The sequence below is a fragment of the Eulemur rufifrons genome, chromosome 7 (genome assembly GCF_041146395.1).
Source record: "Eulemur rufifrons isolate Redbay chromosome 7, OSU_ERuf_1, whole genome shotgun sequence".
Lineage (NCBI taxonomy): Eukaryota > Metazoa > Chordata > Mammalia > Primates > Lemuridae > Eulemur > Eulemur rufifrons.
The window spans coordinates 167,513,056-167,533,866 of record NC_090989.1 but is presented as its reverse complement, the minus strand read 5'-3'; the positions used below and the strand labels follow the sequence as shown (position 1 = coordinate 167,533,866).

The following is a 20,811-nucleotide window of genomic DNA, read 5'->3' as shown; positions in this document are numbered from 1 at the left end:
ATGTAAAAGTTTTGTTTTTTTTAAATGTTAGTAACTAATGTGGAATTTTTAAAATTATGGGCCAAATAAATCTGTGGACTGAACACAAACTATAGGCCATCAGTTTGTGACCTCTGGTGTATCTGTGATATAGAGTAATAGAGGTGCCCATGGATATAATGTGAGGAAGACTAGGGTTATATCATCAGAGATTCATTCTTTTGTGCTAGAGTTGTTCTTTCTTCCACATACTCCTAGAAGGGATTAATACATTGTTTGTTAAAGTTCTGGTAACTTAGGGAGAGTGAAAGATCAGCTCTCATCTCTATGGAAAGCAACAATGGGGCTCTGGCAGGAAGAGTTTAGTATCTGATGTGAAGCCACTAAAAGTTCCAAGAGAATGGTGGATCAAATCCTCCAAGTTTAGGACTGTGTCCTCCTGTTTGGAAATGTCAAAATTCCTTGTAGGTAGAAGCAATTTTAGTGATCCTACACATATTTCATAGATTGACCAAAAGTCTTGCCTAGATATATCGTTCATCATACGTAGTAAATATTAAGAAGAAGTTGCTACAAATCTAGTTGATCTACTGGAAAAAATAGTAATTCTTTTTACAGCTTAGCAGAGTCTTAACATAAAGTGAATAGTTTGATTCAATAAGTGGGTAAAACTTTATCATTGTTTACTCTTTATAGGAGAAAGAACATTAATAAATCAACCCAGCAAAGACTTCTTTTTGGTTTATTGCCTGTGTAAGATCACTACTAATGTTCACTTTACTCCCATGAAAACTGAGAGGGCTGGTGATTATTAATGAGATCTGTTAAGGGAGATTAGTAACCTGATTTTATTGGACACAGATATTTTCATAGAAATGCTCAACACTAAATGAATACATCAAAAACCATACTTTATTTTATGTATAGCAATACAATTTACATATTAAATAACACTATAATAGAATGATTTGATATAGTTTTAAACAGAAGAAAAAAGGGAAAAATTTCAGGTTACAAAACCCCTCCCCCGGAACAAATTAAAAAACAAAAAAAACCACTTTTTCCAAATGGGTCAATGCGACGAATGTATTCAGTGACTAATTATGTCTAATTCCTATTGCACAAATGGTCAATGGAATTAAAATAAAACCCAACTTTCACAATCACTGCCTCAAAGAAATAGCACATGTTGGATTCTTTTGGAATGCAAAGATGGTTCTTGCTACTTCAATACACAAAAAGTTGAATTCACGTATCCACCACAAAAAGGAAAAAAAAAACTATGACAGAGTTTAAACTAGAAAAAAATTAGCTTTATATGAAAATATAAAATTCTATGATTATATACCATAGATACAAAGTTCCCAGAAGATGCTTACCCAAGCAACAAAATATTTACAGTTTTAATGATTTTAGCTATTTCAAAACGAATTGAAAGAAACAGGAATCAACATGAAGGCTGAATTCTTTAGAAATAATGGCTGCTTGCTAGTTTCAAATGTTCTAACAAAAAAGGAGTCACTACCCCAAATGTTGGAGAGTTGCGACATTTTATAAAATTGACTGTCTCCTTTTCTGGAGATGTTTATTTCTTAAAACTCAAGATATTTTTCTTGAAATTAATTATCCTCTGTAGAAAATGCTTCCCTTTGCAAATATTTAACAAAAATACTAAAAACAGTTTAACAGCTAAGACAAAGTAGAGGCCAAATATCATTATTACAATTCCTTCCTATTTGTAGCATGCCTTCTCTCTAGAGATAAGTAAAGCCAATATCATATGTTAAATGGCAACTAAGGGAAAGCGCAGGGGTTAAGTGAAATTACAGCTGTTAAAAAAAAAAAAAAGCAGGCATTTCCCTTCATATAAAAATTCACTGGCACCATTTGAACATAAACTTTAGAACATAGGAGTTGAAAATGCATTTTCCAGTATAACTGTTAAATTCTTAAGACAAACTACACTTTATTTTTTTCTTAAATTATGATGAGTTTGGGTTTATTTTTTGCTTAGAATTAGTAATATGTATCTTTGGTAAATTGGTATCTATATTTTAATTTTAAATACAGTATATATGCATTTAAGAAAAAATTCGTAACAAGGCAGTTGTGCTGTGTCATTATAAAGTAAGGTTATTTGATTTCATTGTCACTCTGGGCTAAAAACTCCCAACATCCAGACTTTGAATACCATAACCCTTCTTTAACCTCACTGGACTCTTCTATTTGAAATGGACACTAAGAGCTCCAAGGCATAAAAATTAGGAAAACCAATGAACTAATCTTATTCTTCTTGAAATGTAGAAGTTAGCTTTTTCTTTTTTCTGTTTAATTAAAGATGGTACTGTGGCTATGGGATGCAAGAAAGAGTTCTGATGGCAATAAGGGGTCTTTTCTCTGATGTCCAGCATGGCCACTTGGACAGATCATTGCAATTCAGTTCTGTATGATGTGTACATTACATTTACCTGGAGTTAAACTCCTGTACAGAAACAGCTTATTTTATAAAATAGCACACATGAATTTACAATAGCTATTGCCTCTCCCCTTGAGTACAAGTGGTGACAACCTTGTCATGTATTTAAGCAGTGCGCTTATGTCTCACAGAAAACACCATCTTTGAAACTCTCTGCTTCTGGAACGATACAAGCACATTTTTCCCAATAACAAATTAGTAATAGTGAGGATACACTCTGTGGTGAAAGTGCAGAACTGCTGAATATAATTATCCTCAGTGAAGTATGTTTGGACCACTTTGGCAAAATGGGCAAATAGCAGTTGCTTACAGTTCTGCAGACTTTGGTTCAAGCCCAGCAAAGACACAGATTGCTCTCAGAGAACTTCTAAACCATCCTTATTATATTTCTATCCTATTACTAGCTGTCTCATTCTTTTATAATGATTGTGATACCCATGTAAGAGATAGTCACAGAATTGCACTGGAGGGTACGCATCTCCATGAATTGAGCCCTCTGTAGATAGCACAGAAGGGAATACTTGTTATTCATCTTCTAACCAATGTTACTTTTATTAAGCAAAAATTATTGAGAGAGGGACCATGAACCCTACATCGAACACTACTTTTGTACATCCGGCCCACATTGCCATCTACTAAAAAGAGTCAGTTCACATCAATACTTCATACAACTAAAATAAACCACTTAATTGACTAAAAAAAAAAAAAAAAAAAAAAAATCTAGCTCTTCCCTTCCCTGATTTCCTTCAGCACCTGGCAGTTGTAGTGCTCCTATGTTCAAGCTTTTCTTAGGTTCGGTAGAGCTTCCTGTATCACCTTGGAGCAGAGGGCTCTAAAGGTGTGTGTCTAGCACATACAACTCAGCAAACTTTGCTCACTTGAACACCTTTTCTCAAGACTGGCCTACATGGTTCTTGAAAAGCAGACTATTCTGGGTTGAATCTACATGATAAAAAGATGAGATTAACCCTGGTAAGTTATGTAGTTCATGAGAAAATTTACTGATATGGCCTTTGCATTGAAACTATGGAACTTGGCCTGTAGACTCTCTCTTTCCTTAGCAACTTTGGTCCTCCAGCACCATTCTGACAAACTTCATAGAAAGCCAACTCAAGATAAATAGAACTTCAGTGTTGATAATAATTAATGTTTAATGCCTACTAAGATAGTATGATAGCAGCCAGTGTGGCTTTTCTGTTGAAATTTATTGACACAAAAAATAAAACCCTGTTCTTCTTAACAGGCCCAGCTCTGGTGATCATTTTACTTCCCACAGAAGCTGTCCCTCAAAAGCACACATGCAGTCGAAGAAACAGATTTCAGTAAGTAGCTTATTTTTTTTTTTTTTAACAAACTCTACAGAAATTTCTTATTAATGCTCCTGATGTTCCCATTATGTACTACAGGGTGAATATGTTTTCAGAGGGTGGACCAAATCACTTTCTTGGACTCTCTATGTGATTACTGGCATCTTTTACTGAAGTGTATCTGTCCTTGACACTAAACCACACAAAAGCATACAAAGCCATCTTCCTCTAAACTACTTGAAAATGTAGGTATCAACTTTTATTCAAGATTTTAATATTCTCCACATCAGATTTATCTATGTGTGGGATTTTAGATAGTCCCAAGACTTTTCCTAATATAGCATTTCCAATTTAATCTTAAGTAGAAGACTATATATTATTAAGGGATTTATTATGAAACATTTGGCAAAAAAGGAAAGGAAAGATTATATAGGTAGTTTTTATTAGATTGCTATACAAGTGGTAGGGAATTTTTAGTGGACTAGTTTCAAAATTACACACCTGCAAAAATTTTCATTCTACCTCCCATGAGGTATGGTATTATAAACCCAGAAACATTAATGGAGAATAAAGGGTCTCATAACTGAGTTGTGTAAAATATTGCCATCTCTCTGTTGTAAAAGCTCTGGTTTTTAGGGTGTAGCTATTTCAGAGAGTCAAAATGTAAATAACACACACTGTCCACATAGCTACTGTGAAAGCTGTAATACAGAGTTATTTATTTTGACACAATTTTTTAAGCTGTGAATATAATTTTGTAACTAATAGGAGATGTTCACATGAAACAACTCTTAAGCCTTCTAACTTCTTAATGGATCTCTTAACCATCATAAATGGAACTGTTTCTAGGCCATGGTGTTAATAGACCTTCTTAGTAGCTCCCAATAGCCTGCTAGTCTGTAAAAGAAAACAATGCTCATCGACTCCATTAAAATACAGAAGGCATATAGTATTGAACAGTGCCTAAAAAAAAAACGGGAGAGGAGGACTGAGGAAAAGTACAGCATTGCCTGCTAGTAGAATGCAACTGCTTTAGCAATAATAATAATAATAATAATCATAGTAAAATCAAGATTCACTGTCATAACAAAGACCTTCACTGTACTGAACTAAAAAGTAGCATGTATGTTGTCATGGAATGTCACATCAGGACTTGCTTTAGTATTAGGTTATAGGCAGTAACACTGATCATATAGTGCAAACTAGGTAAAACTGTGTTTCACGGTGTGAAAGGAACAGAGGTGCAAATGCTCAGTAGGATACCATTAAGACATAAAATGGCAAAAAATAAATATCAAAACTTTTATCAGTGTAAAAAAGTAACTGGGTTATTGTATAACCTAGAGTCTGGCAAAAAAGGCCTCAAAAAAGTTCTCAGTCTTCAGAAGTTTACAAATTAAGTGCCCTTTCAGGATTCCAGTCACACTAGAGACTCCATGCTCTCGGCAGGGTCTGACTCATCTGCAATTAGAACAGCACCATTTTTGTCCACTGTCATGGGACCATTTCCATTTTCTTTAGTGCTGACCAAGCTGAGCATTGCCTTATAGACAAATTGGTATTGTTCCTGAAAAACAAGAGGAAGACAGTTTGAGCCAAAGAACAGCTTAGTCATTTCATCTAAGGTAGAAATACCAATTAACAATGTAAGTGCAGAAAACATACTAGAGAAACAGGAATAGCATAAATGTTGTCTAAGAAAATTTTAAAAACAATTACTTGAATCCTTTATCATCAAGACATACCTTCTTCATGTCCTTTTGATCTCTGTCAGCTTGGGACCGATTTTCAATGTTGACAGTTCATAAGATAATGGAACATCCATATCATATAACCAGAGAATGCTATACTCCAAAGCAGGGTTTCTCAACCTCAGCACTACTGACATTTTGGGCCAGATGATTCTATGTTGTCAAGGGCTGTCTTGTGCACTATAGGTTGTTTAGCAGCACCTCTGGCCTTTACTCACTAGATGTCAGACCAACTTTCTCTATTCACATTTGTGACAACTGAGAAAGTGTCCAGACATGGCCAAATGTCTCCTGGGGGGGCAAAACCACCCCCAGTTGAGACCTACTGCTCTAAAGTGTGAGTCTGAATTTCAACTGATGTTGGACAGGTTTTATACATAAGCAAAGTACTTACAATGTCTGTGAATACTCCAGGCCTCATAAGATTGATCATTTTTGCAACCTGGAAAACATCCACAGCATTTTCATTCTCCAGTTGCTGGGAAAGGGTAGTAAGGGCACATAACATTCCTGCTGAAACTGCTCCATACCTGGGAGAGAAAAAAAAAAAAAAGATGTGATTTCAGATTGACAAAGGGACTGAATATGTCGGAGTGAAATTACCATAATGTATTTTCATAAAAACTAAGTAGATTGTATTGACATCTCTTCTAGAAGACAAAAATCAATGAAATGCTGGACAGGCGAGGGATTTGGAAGCTAGCATAAAGGTAAGATTTGTTTAGGAATGTGAAATAGCCCATACTGGTTCCTCAGATGGTAAGCTTGATATCTATGACGCAATGAGAGGTTCAAAAATAGACTTGGGAGAGCGATAAAAGATTTGGTATTAGGATGAACTGAGTGGTAAAAGAGGAAAAACAATATAAGAGAACTTTAACTATAGGCTATTGGACAGGTAGCCAATGGTGAAAGGGCTCTGAAAAAAATTTTTTTTAGCAATCCTAAAGAGCTAACTTGAACTTAAAAAATATGAAAAACAAAAAATGGAAATATATGGCTCAAAAAGAAGTCAGAGAATTTTCAAAGTTAGTTACATATTAAGTAATTATTTTTGGCACTGAAGTGGAACTTTCCAAATGAGAACACCTTCTATAGAATCATTGGAAAAATAAATATGGTTCTCTTTGCTACACAAAAAAGGCTTAGAAGGGTAGTAGGCTGTTTCATCAGGGCCAGGTTGGCAAGTTCATTTTTCATAGGAAAGTGTGATGGCATATAGTTCCCGTATTAGTGATGAGAAGACAGATGGATTAAATGAATTGTTCAAGGTGGTATTGCTGATTGGTGGCAGAAATGAGACTAGACTTCCAATACCCTGTACCTACTGTTCTCTTAAAAATGAGTCAACATGTAGTTTCTGAATTCATTCTTATGTGAAATAAAAACGACATGTTTTACATTTTTAATACAAATAAGACTGAAGTCCTCTTTAACCCTCACCCCAACTTTAGAGCAATCCTCTCTAGAGGTAAAAATTGTTACACATTGGGATACGGCCTTCCAGATTCAGGTATATTACATTTCAATCCAGCTCATTATTTCATCTACTGCATGCACACCAGATTTACTCATTTCCCCACTGATGGGCATTTAGCTTGTTTTGTATCTTGTGCACATTAGCATAAGTACCATGAATAGAAGAGCTGGGGTCACAGTTGTGCACATTTTTAGTTTTTTTTTTTTTTTTTTTTTTTTTTTTTTTTTGAGACAGAGTCTCACTCTGCTGCCCAGGCTAGAGTGAGTGCCGTGGCGTCAGCCTAGCTCACAGCAACCTCAAACTCCTGAGCTCAAGCAATCCTCCTGTCTCAGCCTCCCGAGTAGCTGGGACTACAGGCATGTGCCACCATGCCCGGCTAATTTTTTTTTTTTCTATATATATTTTTAGCTGTCCAGATCATTTCTTTCTATTTTTAGTAGAGGTGGGGTCTCGCTCTTGCTCAGGCTGGTCTCGAACTCCTGAGCTCAAACGATCCGCCCACCTCGGCCTCCCAGAGTGCTAGGATTACAGGCGTGAGCCACCGCGCCCGGCCACATTTTTAGTTTTAAAGACACTGCCATAGTTCTTTCCCAAGTAGATGTTACCTGTTCATACTCCCAGCATGAGAATACTAGTTTCTCCTTATCATTTTAATTTTAGGTGTTTTTGCCAATCTGATGGGTGAAAGGTTGTATCTTGCCATCGTTTTAATTTGCATTTCCTTGATTACCACGGAGGCTGAATATCTTTTTATGTTTAGAGATCATCTGTATTTCCTTTTCTGAAATTGCCTAATTAATATACTTTGGACACTTTTCTATTAAGTTTGTCTCTTTCAATGGATTTATAAGAGTTATTTTATAATATCTGTAGTACAAGTTGCAGGCATTTTTTCCCATCTCTATTTCTCCTAACACTGTGGTCATTTTTTTATAGTTTAGATGTAATCAAGTTTATCAGTCTTTTATTTTTGGCTTTTTGAATCTTGTTTGAGAATGCTTTCTCTAGCTTAGTATTTTAAAGATATTCTCCTTTATTTTCTAGTTTAATTTTTTTATATTCAATTTATCTCATTGTTATTTTTGTTTTGATGTAAGGGGGGGTTTGATTTTAGTTATTATTCTAATAGATAACCAGTTGTCTGGCATTTTTTAATTAGTCTGATCTTTGCTTGTTGGCATGAGCTTCCTTTTTGTCATATACTAAATTTTCATATATGCAGGCCTATTTCTGAACTCTATTATGGCCCTGCCCTGTATTCTGTTTTTTGTACCTCTCCACAATTGTTTCAATTCCTTGATGAATCTTGATATCTGATAAAGAAAGTTTCCATAATAGTCTTGGGCCTTCATATTGTTTTTAGTGTTTCAAACATATATTATTAATTTTCCTTCTTTACTTATACACTCATTTCCAAATACCTTAACCTTCTACCCTACTCTGTACTGTTTCATAGTAATTATGAAGCCAAATTATTGGAATTTTTGTTAGATTGCATTGATTATATAGATGGATCTGACGAAATTAACATCTTTTCAATCTAGAGTTTTTCTGTTCATGAACATGATGTCTTTTCTCCATTTATTCAGGTCTTTTATAGCTTTTAACTAGTTTTTATACTTTTCTTCATAGTCTCTGCCAATTTCACTTGAGGTTAATTCCTAGGTCCTTTAGAGTTTCTATTACCCCTAAGAATGACCTCTTCTTGTGACATTTTCTGTTTGGTTTCAGTTGATGTATAGGAAGGTTACTGATTTACACATGGTGAACTTGTACCTAGTCACACAGCAGAACCCTGTTTACATTCTAATAGTCTGTGGATTCTCTAGGTAGTTTGCCACATCTTTATTTGCCAATAATGCCTCTTTTGACTCTTTTCAACTTTTATACTTCTTATATCTTTTAACTGTGTTGGCTAGAACCCAAATAGTTTTATGTACTAGCACTGAAAACAGGTATCATGTGTCATTAATGGTCAAGCTTCTAAGTTCTCAAGAGTAAATGAGAGTATTTGGTATACAGACTTCTGGTAAAGAACATCAAGTTAAAGAGGATGCTTTCTGTTTTTAGTTTGCTGGGAGTTTTTTGGTCACGAATGGGTGTTACTTTATTGTATGCCTTCCAATATCTATTGCTTTTTTTTTTTTTGAAATCCCTTTAATAATGTCCTGAATTCACTCATAGATTTTTGGTAATATTTAGCCAGCTTGACATTACCAAGATAAATCTTAATTTTTTTCATGATGTGTACTTCTTTTAATATAACATCCTGGGTTTTATTAAATGGTATTTTACTTACATTTTTTGCATCCATATAAAAATAAGTAAGCTTGGCCTATACTTTTCCATTCTGGTGCTAGCCTTGTTTGTTTACATTGAAGTTGCATTAAATCTTCTCTCTGTGTGTGATTGTTTAAACGTAGCCCTAGTCAGGACTTGTGGGCCCTAACAGTTGGAGAACTCGTTCTTTAATTCAGTTCTTGGTAATCACCAACATGTGCTGTGCTCTTACTATGTGCCAAGTTCTCTTCTAGGTATTTTACATGCACCAATTTGATCCTCACAATAACCCTATGATGTGGGTGCTATTATCATCTCCATTTGACATTAAAGAAATAAGATACATTCAGAAGTAACTTGCTAAAATCTCATAGTGAGACTAGAGCTTAAATTTGAAATGATACATATAAATGGCTCAGAACAGAGATGTGTTCAATAAATGTTATTTTATGTTTTTATTTGGGCTTAAATTTATTAGTATAAAGTTATAAATAGTCTCAAATGCTTATTTTATTTCCTTTAAAATATCTGCATTATTTTTAGCTTTTTATTATAGGAGACATTAAACAAACACAGAAGCACAGTAGTATACTAACCTTTAGGTAGCCTTCATTCAGTTACAACAATCATCAGCTCATGGCCACTCTTGTTTCATCTCTATTTCCTCCCCCATATATTTTGAAGCAAATCCTAGGTATTTTATTCATAATTATTTTAATATAACACCCTAAAAGATAAGGACTTAAAAATGGACATAGTATCACACCTAAGCAAATAAACAATTCTCAAATGTTTTTAATGTAACTATAAATGGTAGATTTCTTTCCTTCCTAAGGTTAATTTATGTCATTTAAAATTTTTATCTTCACTATATTTTTCCAAAGTTGTATTTTTTATTAGATTTTATTGCTTAAATTTTACTGTCTCCTTCCCCACTTCATTACTGTTTGCTTTGGTCTTTTCATTCCTTGGACTTTTTGTGGATTTATCTGGTTCTTTTTATGGCTTCTTGAGTTGGCAGTTTGGTTTGTTTATTTTTAATCTTTTCTTTGACAAATACAGTTTAGGCTATAAATTTTTGTGTCTCTGAGTATAGTTTGGTTCTGTTCCACCAGGTTTTGAAATGCAGTACTTTCACCATCATTTAGTCTTAAGTATTTTGAAATTTCTGTTTTGATGACCTCTTTAACCCATAAATTATTTGTAAGCAGTTCTAAAAGGTAAAGATTTTAGTTTCTAAGGCTGGGCGCGGTGGCTCACGCCTGTAATCCTAGCACTCTGGGAGGCTGAGGCGGGTGGATTGCTCAAGGTCAGGAGTTCAAGACCAGCCTGAGCAAGAGCGAGACCCCGTCTCTACTAAAAATAGAAAGAAATTATATGGACAACTAAAAATATATATGGAAAAATTAGCCGGGCATGGTGGCGCATGCCTGTAGTCCCAGCTACTCGGGAGGCTGAGGCAGTAGGATCGCTTAAGCCGAGGAGTCTGAGGTTGCTGTGAGCTAAGCTGATGCCACGGCACTCACTCTAGCCTGGGCAACAAAGTGAGACTCTGTCTCAAAAAAAAAAAAAAAAAAAAAAAAGATTTTAGTTTCTAGATGTAAGGATCTGGGATCTTACTTCATTGTTGGTTGCTAATATTAATGGATTGTAATCAATGAATGTGGCCTTGTATTTGTTTTGGGGGAATATATTGAAATTTCATTTATGGTCAATTCATATAAATAAACCATTTGTGTTTAAAGAGACTATAGGTCTCTCCATACAATCTCTCTTGGGTGTAGACTTCTCTATATCACTATCAGATCAAGCGTTTTAATTGTGTTATTCAAATCTTCTCTCTGCTGCTGTTAAAACTGATCATTCAGTTTAATTATTCAACACTTTATTCAATTCTTAGAAAACCTCAACAGTTATTTGTTCCTGTATAACCTGTTATTTGTCTTTTCATGGATCACTTCTTAGACATATGTTAGAACTTCTATATTTAGCTTCCATATCCTAGTTTTATTGCAGCTTGGTACATTCTACTACTGGCCCATCTCTTAAAATTTTAATTTCACGAATTTTGTTATTTTTTCCATTCTTAGGCTCTAATTTGTTCCTATTTCATAATACACGTTCCTAATTCATTTCATAAAATTTTCCTTCAAAATCTTCCTTTAGACTCCTGGGCATGTTATTTTAATATCCTATTAAGAGGATGGTCTGTTAATTCTGATTCATTATTTATTTATTTTTTTTATTCTTCGTCATCATTTTGTCTTTCCCCAGGTTCTAAAGTGTCCTGAGTTGACCTTCTTATTTTAGCTGGTATTAAAAAAAAAAAAAAAATCATTTATGTAGGTTTGATTCAGGAGGGGAAGAATTTAACCTTTGCTTAATCTGTTCTAACAAAACAACTAGACTCAAGACTGCCCCCACCCCATCCTTTTTGTTAACTCTTTGTTTCCTTTTTTTTTTTTTGGGAGACAGAGTCTCACTCTGTTGCCCAGGCTAGAGTGCCATGATGTCAGTCTAGCTCACAGCAACTTCAAACTCCTGGGCTCAAGCAATCTTCCTGCCTCAGCCTCCCGAGTAGCTGGGACCATAGGCATGTGCCACCATGCCCAGCTAATTTTTTCTTATTTTAGTTGCCCGGCTAATTTCTTTCTATTTTTAGTAGAAATGGGGTCCTCACTCTTGCTGAGTCTGGTCTCGAACTCCTGAGCTCAAGCGATCCACCCACCTTGGCATCCCTGAGTGCTAGGATTACAGGTGTGAGCCACTGTGCCTAACCTCTTAGCTCTTTCTTAAAGCTATTAGCCAATCAGAAAAGTCAGGTAATGTGTATCTTTGTTAGGAGTGCGCACTCCACGTGAGATTACTCTGGCCTTTCTGTGCATTGCTTTTACTATATTTAGCCACTCTTAAATAAGCAGTTAAATTAAGAGGAAGTACCTACATAATAAGGCTGTAAATATGGTAAGAAACTATGAAACTGTAAGTCAAATCAATTGTACAGATACTTTTAAATATCCCCTACATAGCAAGCATTATAATGAAATAAAGGTAGGAAAAAATAAAGATCATTCTCTTTCAGAAGTTTAGGAATTAAGTAGGATTAAAGGGTGTTTTTTGAGTTTCATGACTTTATACTTAAAACTATAGAGACTTGGTGCTACAGCAAAGCAAGGAGTCCATAACATAGATAAAAAAAAAAAGTAGTATATAAATTCACTGGCTTTGGTAGTTTGTTTGGCACTTCCTCTAAGGGATCCATTAAAAGCAATGCTTGTTTGACTAGTGATATTAAGAAAAAAATCAAAAGTTTTTTCATCTTTCCCTGCCTATACTTCAAAGAAATTACAGAGAAATTAAAGTACTTTAAGGGCCCGATGTACAGTAATGTTGTAAGTGCTCTGTCTAGATTCACTTTAAAACACATTGAGGTTCCTTGTGTAGTCAGTGTGCATAATACTTGTGCCGTTTACTCATTTGTTTTTACTATTTAATATAATTACTTACAATTATTATAGCCTTGCTTTTAAGACTTTGTTTTAAAACTCATAACCAAGAATGGAATCCAGAGTTAGAATGCTGTCAATGTGAAGGAAAGTGAAGCTTCCCTAAGAAATCAGTAGGGCAGGAAAGAAAACAAATTAAAACTTGACTATGTATCAATCCTGGGGAAGAATGGCAACACAAAGCCTTCCAGGGGCTTTAAAAATGAAGACTTGGGAAGTCAATGAGAAAATACAGCAGGAAAAAATTAAAGCACAATCTGAGGGAGATGAGCGCAGCAACGCTTACTGTGAGAACCAGAGGGAGGCAGTGTTCACCAATGGGATCAGACATGTGGATTTGACTGTGACCACGGCCAGCTTCCCGGCTTGCTCCTGTGCAGCCGCATAAGGCCCCGTGTCCCGATGGGCCTGACTGCTCAGAAGGGTCCTGTAGTTTGTTTCATGCTCTGCTGTTGCCATCTGGAAATGCTTGACTTTTGAGCAGGGAGCCCTACATTTTCATTTTACAGTGGACACCACAAATTATTAATATATAGGTGGTTCTGGTTCTGATATTCACTAACTGTATGTATAACACAGGTCCTGGGCAAGTGACTTAACTTCGCTCTGCCTATTTTCTCATATTTGAAGTGGGGCTCCTAAAATGACCTTGCAAGTGGGGCGATTTTGAGGATTAAAAGAAATAACTGAATTAGTTAAGATTTGTGGTGTCTTTGCAGCAGTTGGTACAGAAAGCAGTCTATGTATTTGTGTCTCTTATAGAATATCTCAGCAGTCTTCAAACTCTTTGATCTCAGGACCAAATAAAAACAAAAAGTTATTGAGGATTGCCAAAGAGCTTTTGCTTATTTGGGCTATATCTATCAATATTTATTAGAGCAGAAATTAAAACTGACAAAATGTTAGAATATAAGAATACACAAACACACATTTTGTGTTAGCCCTTAAGGTGATGATGTCATCACATGTCACATAGCTCTGAAAAACTCTATTGACCACTCATGACAGAATGAGAGAGAGCGAGGCACACAGTATTTTTTTATTGTTATTAAAAGTAGGTTTGACCTCTTGGATCTCCTAGCAGGGCCCTGGAGATACCACCCTTCCCCCAGTGGTCTTCAGATAACATGTTGACAAGTATTAATTGAAATTTGCCTACTATGATATTCAAAAGGGTGATAGATTTATCTGTAGGGTGAATAATTATTTGCAAAGGAAACTATTCTTCATTTTATGAGTAAAGAGAATAATTTGGGTGAAAAATCTAACCTACAACGGTATATAAGACTGTAAGAACCATACTTATGTTCCAAACGTCTTCTGTAGGAACACAGGTTGTTTTTAAATTTTGACAGTAATACAGATCAGCCTCTGAGTAGGATGCTGAGAATGAAGCAGTTTGTCTTTAAGCTGTGCCTGTCCTCAGACAGAATGAGTTTACTTTTTGGTGAGGAATTTTTTCCTTAGCTCATTTATCTAGAAATGTCATTCATGGGCACATAGGACCCTGAAAGTAGGTGTTAAAATGATCTCTGTGAAGACCAAATAGATACCATGAAGTTTGTGCACTTAAAGTTCAACTGTTTGCCTCAATATCGGAGTATCCAGGCCTCTCTAAGCTTGCTCACTCCCTACTTTTGATAGAGCTTAAAAACACTTTGTAAACTGGTTTTATGGTTCATAGAGGAATTTAAGCAGGCAAAATGACTTTGAACAATAAACATGACAAAAAGCAAGGCTCTCTGGGCACAGTTCATAAAGGGGACATATTCTTATTTTGTAAGTCATTTTAAAGCACAGTACCCATTCATGCAAATACTTATCCAGCACCCACTCTGTACCAGGCATTGGGCTTCACCTTCTGGAGACTGGGATGAATTAGTTACCACTGCTGGCCTCAGCAATGTGAGAATGAAAGGCATGTACACAAACGGTTATAGCATGACATGATAAACAGGAATGACATTTAGCTGGTATGCATTGGGAATTTTGATTAGGACCTCTGGGATAAGTTAGAGATGGTGTCAAAGAGAGTGACTTTTGAATGAAAGGGCACTCAGAGGAAATAGCATTTGCAGGGGCAAGGTGGTCTGCAGGAAGTACTTCAGTGGTGGATTGGGATGATAGCTAGAAAGTAAACTTAGACCAGACTGTAAAAGATTTTGAAAAGAAAGACTGGATAGCACCAACAAGACGTGGTAGCCAGTTAGATGTGGAGGTGAGGGAGACTCAAAGAGGACTAATGTGTTTCTGATTTGTACAACTGAGTGGGATAGGGTCAGGCAGGGGAGATGATGAGTCTGGTTGTGGACATGCTGAATTTGAGGTGTTTGTAGGTCATCAGGAAGGGATGTTTAGAGGTATAAAAAGTAGGTAACATGGAAACTGAAAAGTAACGTGTTCAGTGTATTATACTGGAGCTAGCAACTGTTTAAAAATTTTAAAGTTTAAAGAGTCAGGCCAACATTTTGAAATAGTTACTGTTTCCCAGGAAAGAGAGCAAAACTTTTTAGAAACAGCCAATAACATGGCTTACTTCAAGTAGAAGGGTGCTATAATTTGAGGTGAAGGTGCTGACATGGGCCCAAAGTCTTTAGTGCACCTCCTGTTACAGCATTAGTGCAAGGAAAACAAAAGACTTAACAATAAGTTTTACTTTCAAATGTATTAATACCTTATGCTACTAGAGTAGTTGGTAATTTAATCAACATGATGGATGCACTGAGAATTTGCTGACCAAGGAAGCTACCTTGGAACTAAAATAGAAATGAGGATGTGTAATTGGTTCCATATTGGCTAAAGGTTTGTGAGGTTCTGATGATCCTCGGTTACACGACTGACTTACAGTCATGAAGTTTGACTCAAAATAGCCATATCCCATCAGCTATATCTATGACACTTTTCAAAAAGGAATGGGTTAGAATGTATCCTTCTGACACTTAGAAGCTCTGAGACCTAGTGCAAGTTATTTGTTCCCTTTGAGATTCATATTCTTTACCTTTAAGTCTTCAAAGAGAGTACTGTAAATTCTCAAACACATCATGAACTCTAAATATTATCAATAGTAGCCTTAATCCTTACTAGTCAACTAAACCATACAATGGCTCCCTCTCTAACAAGTATTTGCTGAAATTCAGTGTAAGGATTTTAAAATAAATGAAACTACTTAATTAATGTAAATACAGTTTTAAAATTAATTTAACTATTTATTAGTAAAACATAAAACCTCAAGAAGTACTCAAGTCTACTTTTGCATGCTAAGATACATTAATAGTATCCTCTGCTTTCTAGAACACATACTCTAGAAGAACTTTGGAGTCTTGGAAGAGTTTGACATATTAAAATGTATACCAAACCACAATATTAATATTTTGGACATGTACACATTAGAAATGGCATGGAATTGTCAGTAGGTTTTAAAATTCTGTCTTCACTTTCCTCCACTGTAGCAATTCAGCAAGAAAAATGTCTGCATTTTACAATTAAGAAACAGATACATACTCATCATGAACAATGGTAGGGCCATCCCTTGTTAAGGCCTCTTCCTTGATGACGTTGATAAGTTCAAAGGTACTGCTTATGGGGGCATCTGGGTTAGGCCATTTGGGACACTGAAAATGTCGAACTTCTAGGACATAGTCATCCTGTAACCAATACAACATAAATCATAGTCCATCCTTTATTATTTCACATATCTGTAATCTGATGACTAGAACTTGCTCTGGGGGAAAGCATAGCCTGCCATTAAAAAATGATCAGGTCATGCTAGTGAAACAGTAGAATCTCATTTTGTTCAGGCAAAAATTTCAAGTGACAACAAACTGTAAGAGATCCTGTATCCTACTCTATGTTCTTATTTTTAACATTAAACAAAAAACCACAAGGAAGAGGTAGGGATCATTATTTAAATTACTAAAGAGGACTTCCCGCCTTACCCATCCCACAAGAAGGCAGCTGTTATACATCAAAATGTTTACTAACAACAACAAAAAAAATTATCATCTCTGCAACACATTGCAAGGCTTACATTTCTGATGGCAAAGAAAATATTGAGCTCTAGTATATTGTTTTTATAATTAGGTCAATAGACCTATTTGTATGCATGCTGAATCACAGGAACTGTTACATTTCATCTAGCCAGCTGGAAAAAGCAAATATTTGAAGGAAGAAAAAAGGGAAATGTACATATTTAAAATTAAGTCTTAACTCAAATGCCTGAGACTGTCTTGAGGGCAGTAAATTACTTCATTATTACTTAGAAGGATGATCCAGGGCCCAGGTATGTGCTATCACTGAGGGACTGAGGTTTAGGTTACCTGTGTAGCTTCAAGGATAAAGTCATGGATGATAATTTGTTCTTCATTAGAGAGGCACAGTCTGTCTTTGCTGATAAGGGTGACAGTAAAGGCCTCACAGTTCATGGATTCTTCTCGACTTGGCCAGTACACAAACTCATCTTCTGCCTTTGGGAACCAAACAACAAGAAAAATAAACCTCTGCAGTGCCATTCATTTCTTTTCGAATTTTCTTGCAAACTGATTTCTTATGTTTGCCGTTTCCCATACCACTCAAGCCATCTTTTATATTGAATTCATAAAATTGTATCCCCATGTAATCATGCCATGTTCAATGGTTATTGTATTCTACTGTAAAACATATTTTGATAATAACCATTTCCTAGCACCTCTCACCTGTCACTGTAGCAACCCAGAATACTCTCTTTAGAGGGGATATATTACCCCCCAGTTAAGAAATGTTCTGTAATATAATTGACATAGTAAAAAAGGAGACAGAATCTAGGTCAATTAATTTTAAATTATTATTTCACAATTGCTTAAGCAACCAAGACATGCTATTTGTTATTTCATAACAATTGAGTAGCATTTTGCAAAGGACTTTCATAAACATTATCTTATTTAACACTTACAATATACTTTGAAAAATTTTTATTATGCATATTTAACATGATATATGGGATACATACATAGATACTAAAAAGGTTACTATAGTGAAGCAAATTAACATGTTTGTCATTTCACAGAGTTATTCATATATTTATTTATTTATTTTTTTTGGCATGGGCAGCTAAAATCTCATTTATCATGAATCCCAAATACAGTGCAATTTTATTACCTATTGTCCTCATGTTTTACATGAGATCTCTACACCTATTCACTACGTATCTGTTATTTTGTGTCATCTGGCATCCATCTCCCCATTTCCTCCCTCCCCAACCCCTGCCTTGGTAACCACTGGTTTGTTCTTTATTTCTGTATTTTTTAAAAAAGATTCCACGTGTATGTGAGTTCATGCAATATTTTTCTTTCTGGGTCTGGCTTATTTCACTTAACATAATGTCCTCTAAGCTCATCTACATTGTGGAAAATGGCAAGATCTTGTTCTTTTTTAGGGCTGAATAATATTCCAATATATATATATATATATATATATATATGCTACAGTTTATTCATTCATTGATGGATACTTAGGTTATTTCCATACCTTAGCTACTATAAATAAGCTTGCAGTGAACATGGGAGAACAGATATCTTTATGAAGTGGTGATTTCACTTCCTTTGGACATATGCCCAGAGCAAGGATTGCTGGATCATATGGTAATTCTATTTTTAGTTTCTTTAGAAATACCATTTTCCATAAAGGTTGTACCAGTCTACATTACCACCAACAGTGTATAAGAATTCTTTTTTCTCCATGCCCTTACCAACATTTGGTATCTTTTGACTTTCTATTAATCACCATCCTGATGGGTGTGAGGTGGTATATCTCATAGTGGTTTTGATTTGCATGAGTTCTTAATAAATTTTGGATATTAACCCCTAGATAAGAGATTTTTATTTGTGTTTACAGATGAGGACAAGAAAACCCGCCGGGGGCGTCCATAAATTGTGTAAAATCACACTGCTAATAACTTGTAAAGAATAGAACCTTTTTTGGAAAGAAGTTGCACATAAATAAATGTGTTGGCTCTAAGTAGAAGGCACTCTTCGAAAGAAAAGTTAATCTGTCAATGTTAGATTTCAAGAGGAAATAACGTAGAAAATCTTTTATCCTTGAATCAGGCAAGCTTTAAATCTTCATCCATTTTAAGATTAAAAATAGATATTCAGGCTTGATACTTGAATTTCATCCCTGAAAACTATGGATGCCTAAGAAAAAGTTAAGTGTTGGCATAGGTCGGAGACTGTGAGAAATATGATTATGATGATATTACCACCCCCCCCCCCATTTCCTAATCAGCTCAAATGGCAAACCACAGCCTATAGAATTCTATGGGCATTTTCCTGAAAATGCCTAGCTACTATCATTGAAGTCAGAAATAATTCGGAAGAATGTTCAAAACAAAGAAAGCTTTGTTTAATCTTACATTGTTGCATTAGAAATGAGCCAACAGTCCAATAAGACTTATCACCCTTTCAAGTTTCAATATAGCTTATTGCCAAGTACATTTTTATTTTTAAAGCTCAGCATAAGGGGAAACAGATTAGCAATTGGGTTTAGTCTATACAAAAGAAGTCTGTAACTGTCGGGGGTTTTAATACGTTTTGTCCAAGGAAACAGATATTAAAGACATAAGGTAATGATGGACAGGGCATCTAAATTTAACCAATATGCACAGATTAAGCAGAGGATATATCCAGGATAAATTAATTAATCTCTTAGAGCCTTAATTTCCATATCTGAAAAGTGGGAATAATAAAACTACTTACCTAGAAGAAATATTATGATATGAATAGTAAATTATCTAATTAGCCTAAAGGCTACCAAAGGGATTTTAATTATGATTGAAGAAAAGGCAGCAAAAAACTTGAACAGATACTGAACTAGGGAATAATTGTTTATCTTGAAAGAGTAAGAAAAATAAATGCTACTTCTTAATTCAGCAGGCACTGTGGTTTCATGGCTATTTTGCTTACACATATATTTACAGGTCAAAGATGTCTGGGCACCTCCAACAGTGCTTTCTGAGTTAAGAACCAGTGACTTTTGGGCTATTCACAGAATTGTGGTCTTGTAAAGTTATAGAGTAATAACAATACAACAAACAAAAAGAATCCAGAGATAACATCTTTAGGGAAAAACTGTGCAATGGTGGAATGTTGAGCTGAGAGAGCAGACACTGCATGATTCTAGCCTAGCCTCCTCAGATAGACACTGAGAAGACGTGTTCCAGGGTGGTTCTTGTGTCCTTAACTGTCTGCCAAACGTGTATCCGCTTATTTGGTCCAGTTTGCCTCCCCATACAAATGAGCCCTTGGGTAGATGCTTTAATGGTGATTGCTCTCTGTTAAGTGGCACTAACAAAATACTGACTCATCCAGCAAATGAACGTTTTTAACAACCTTAAATGCCTCCAATTTCCACATGCCAAGCAGAATAGACCCCTGTTGCCAGCTAATTTGAAAATTTACACTCCAGCTTTTAGTTTAAGATTCTCAACTTTGTTGCCATTCCATCATACAGAAGCAGTCTCGGTACCCTGAAGCTGGAGCAAAATGCGACAAAGTGTAGAAGTTCCTACTGACTGGGCACACAGTCAAATGCATGTCACCAAGACTAGGGGTTCAATCACACGCTTTTCTTTCTTGATTAAAAAACTCATTAATCTGACACACATGGAGGCAGACTGTCATTGTTTTCTGGTTTTACCTTGTGGGCTCACATGTCCATATAACCTTTGAAGACTCAGCTAATTCTGAAACTTAAGTATGCATAAGATCTAAGCAGAAACATTTATCAGCTTGCTCAGCCCTCTATACGGAGACTTAAATAGAGAAGGACCAAGGGAGGGGAAAGAAGTAGCAGTAGTTTAGTCAAAGTCTTAAGAAGATCTTTAAGTTGGAACAAAATAGCCTTTCCTTTTATCCCCTCCCTGTAATGGATCTGACATGCCTATGGAATGGAAAAAAAATACTCTTGATACAATTTTTCCCTCTTTTTTTTTTTTTGCTGGAAAACATTTCTATGATGTGGGTAGGGTATATATTATAGTAAAATAATTAAAAGCATGGGT

At 35.5% G+C, this 20,811-nt stretch overlaps 1 protein-coding gene across 4 annotated transcripts in view; it reads right to left on the bottom strand.

Moving 5' to 3' along the window:
- Nucleotides 1-873: 873 nt before the first annotated feature.
- The window catches only part of PTPRG (protein tyrosine phosphatase receptor type G), a 668,714-nt gene continuing 648,776 nt past the window's right edge, over nucleotides 874-20,811 (bottom strand). For 2 of the 4 annotated variants that reach the window (XM_069476009.1, XM_069476010.1), the window contains 4 exons: nucleotides 17,096-17,242; nucleotides 16,281-16,423; nucleotides 5,908-6,043; nucleotides 874-5,329 (listed from right to left, as the gene is read on the bottom strand). In XM_069476009.1, the coding sequence (XP_069332110.1) occupies nucleotides 5,183-5,329; nucleotides 5,908-6,043; nucleotides 16,281-16,423; nucleotides 17,096-17,242 (573 nt within the window). In that variant the 3' untranslated portion in view covers nucleotides 874-5,182. The remainder of the gene's footprint in view (nucleotides 5,330-5,907; nucleotides 6,044-16,280; nucleotides 16,424-17,095; nucleotides 17,243-20,811) is intronic. The other 2 variants (XM_069476012.1, XM_069476011.1) reach the window with 1 other exon arrangement.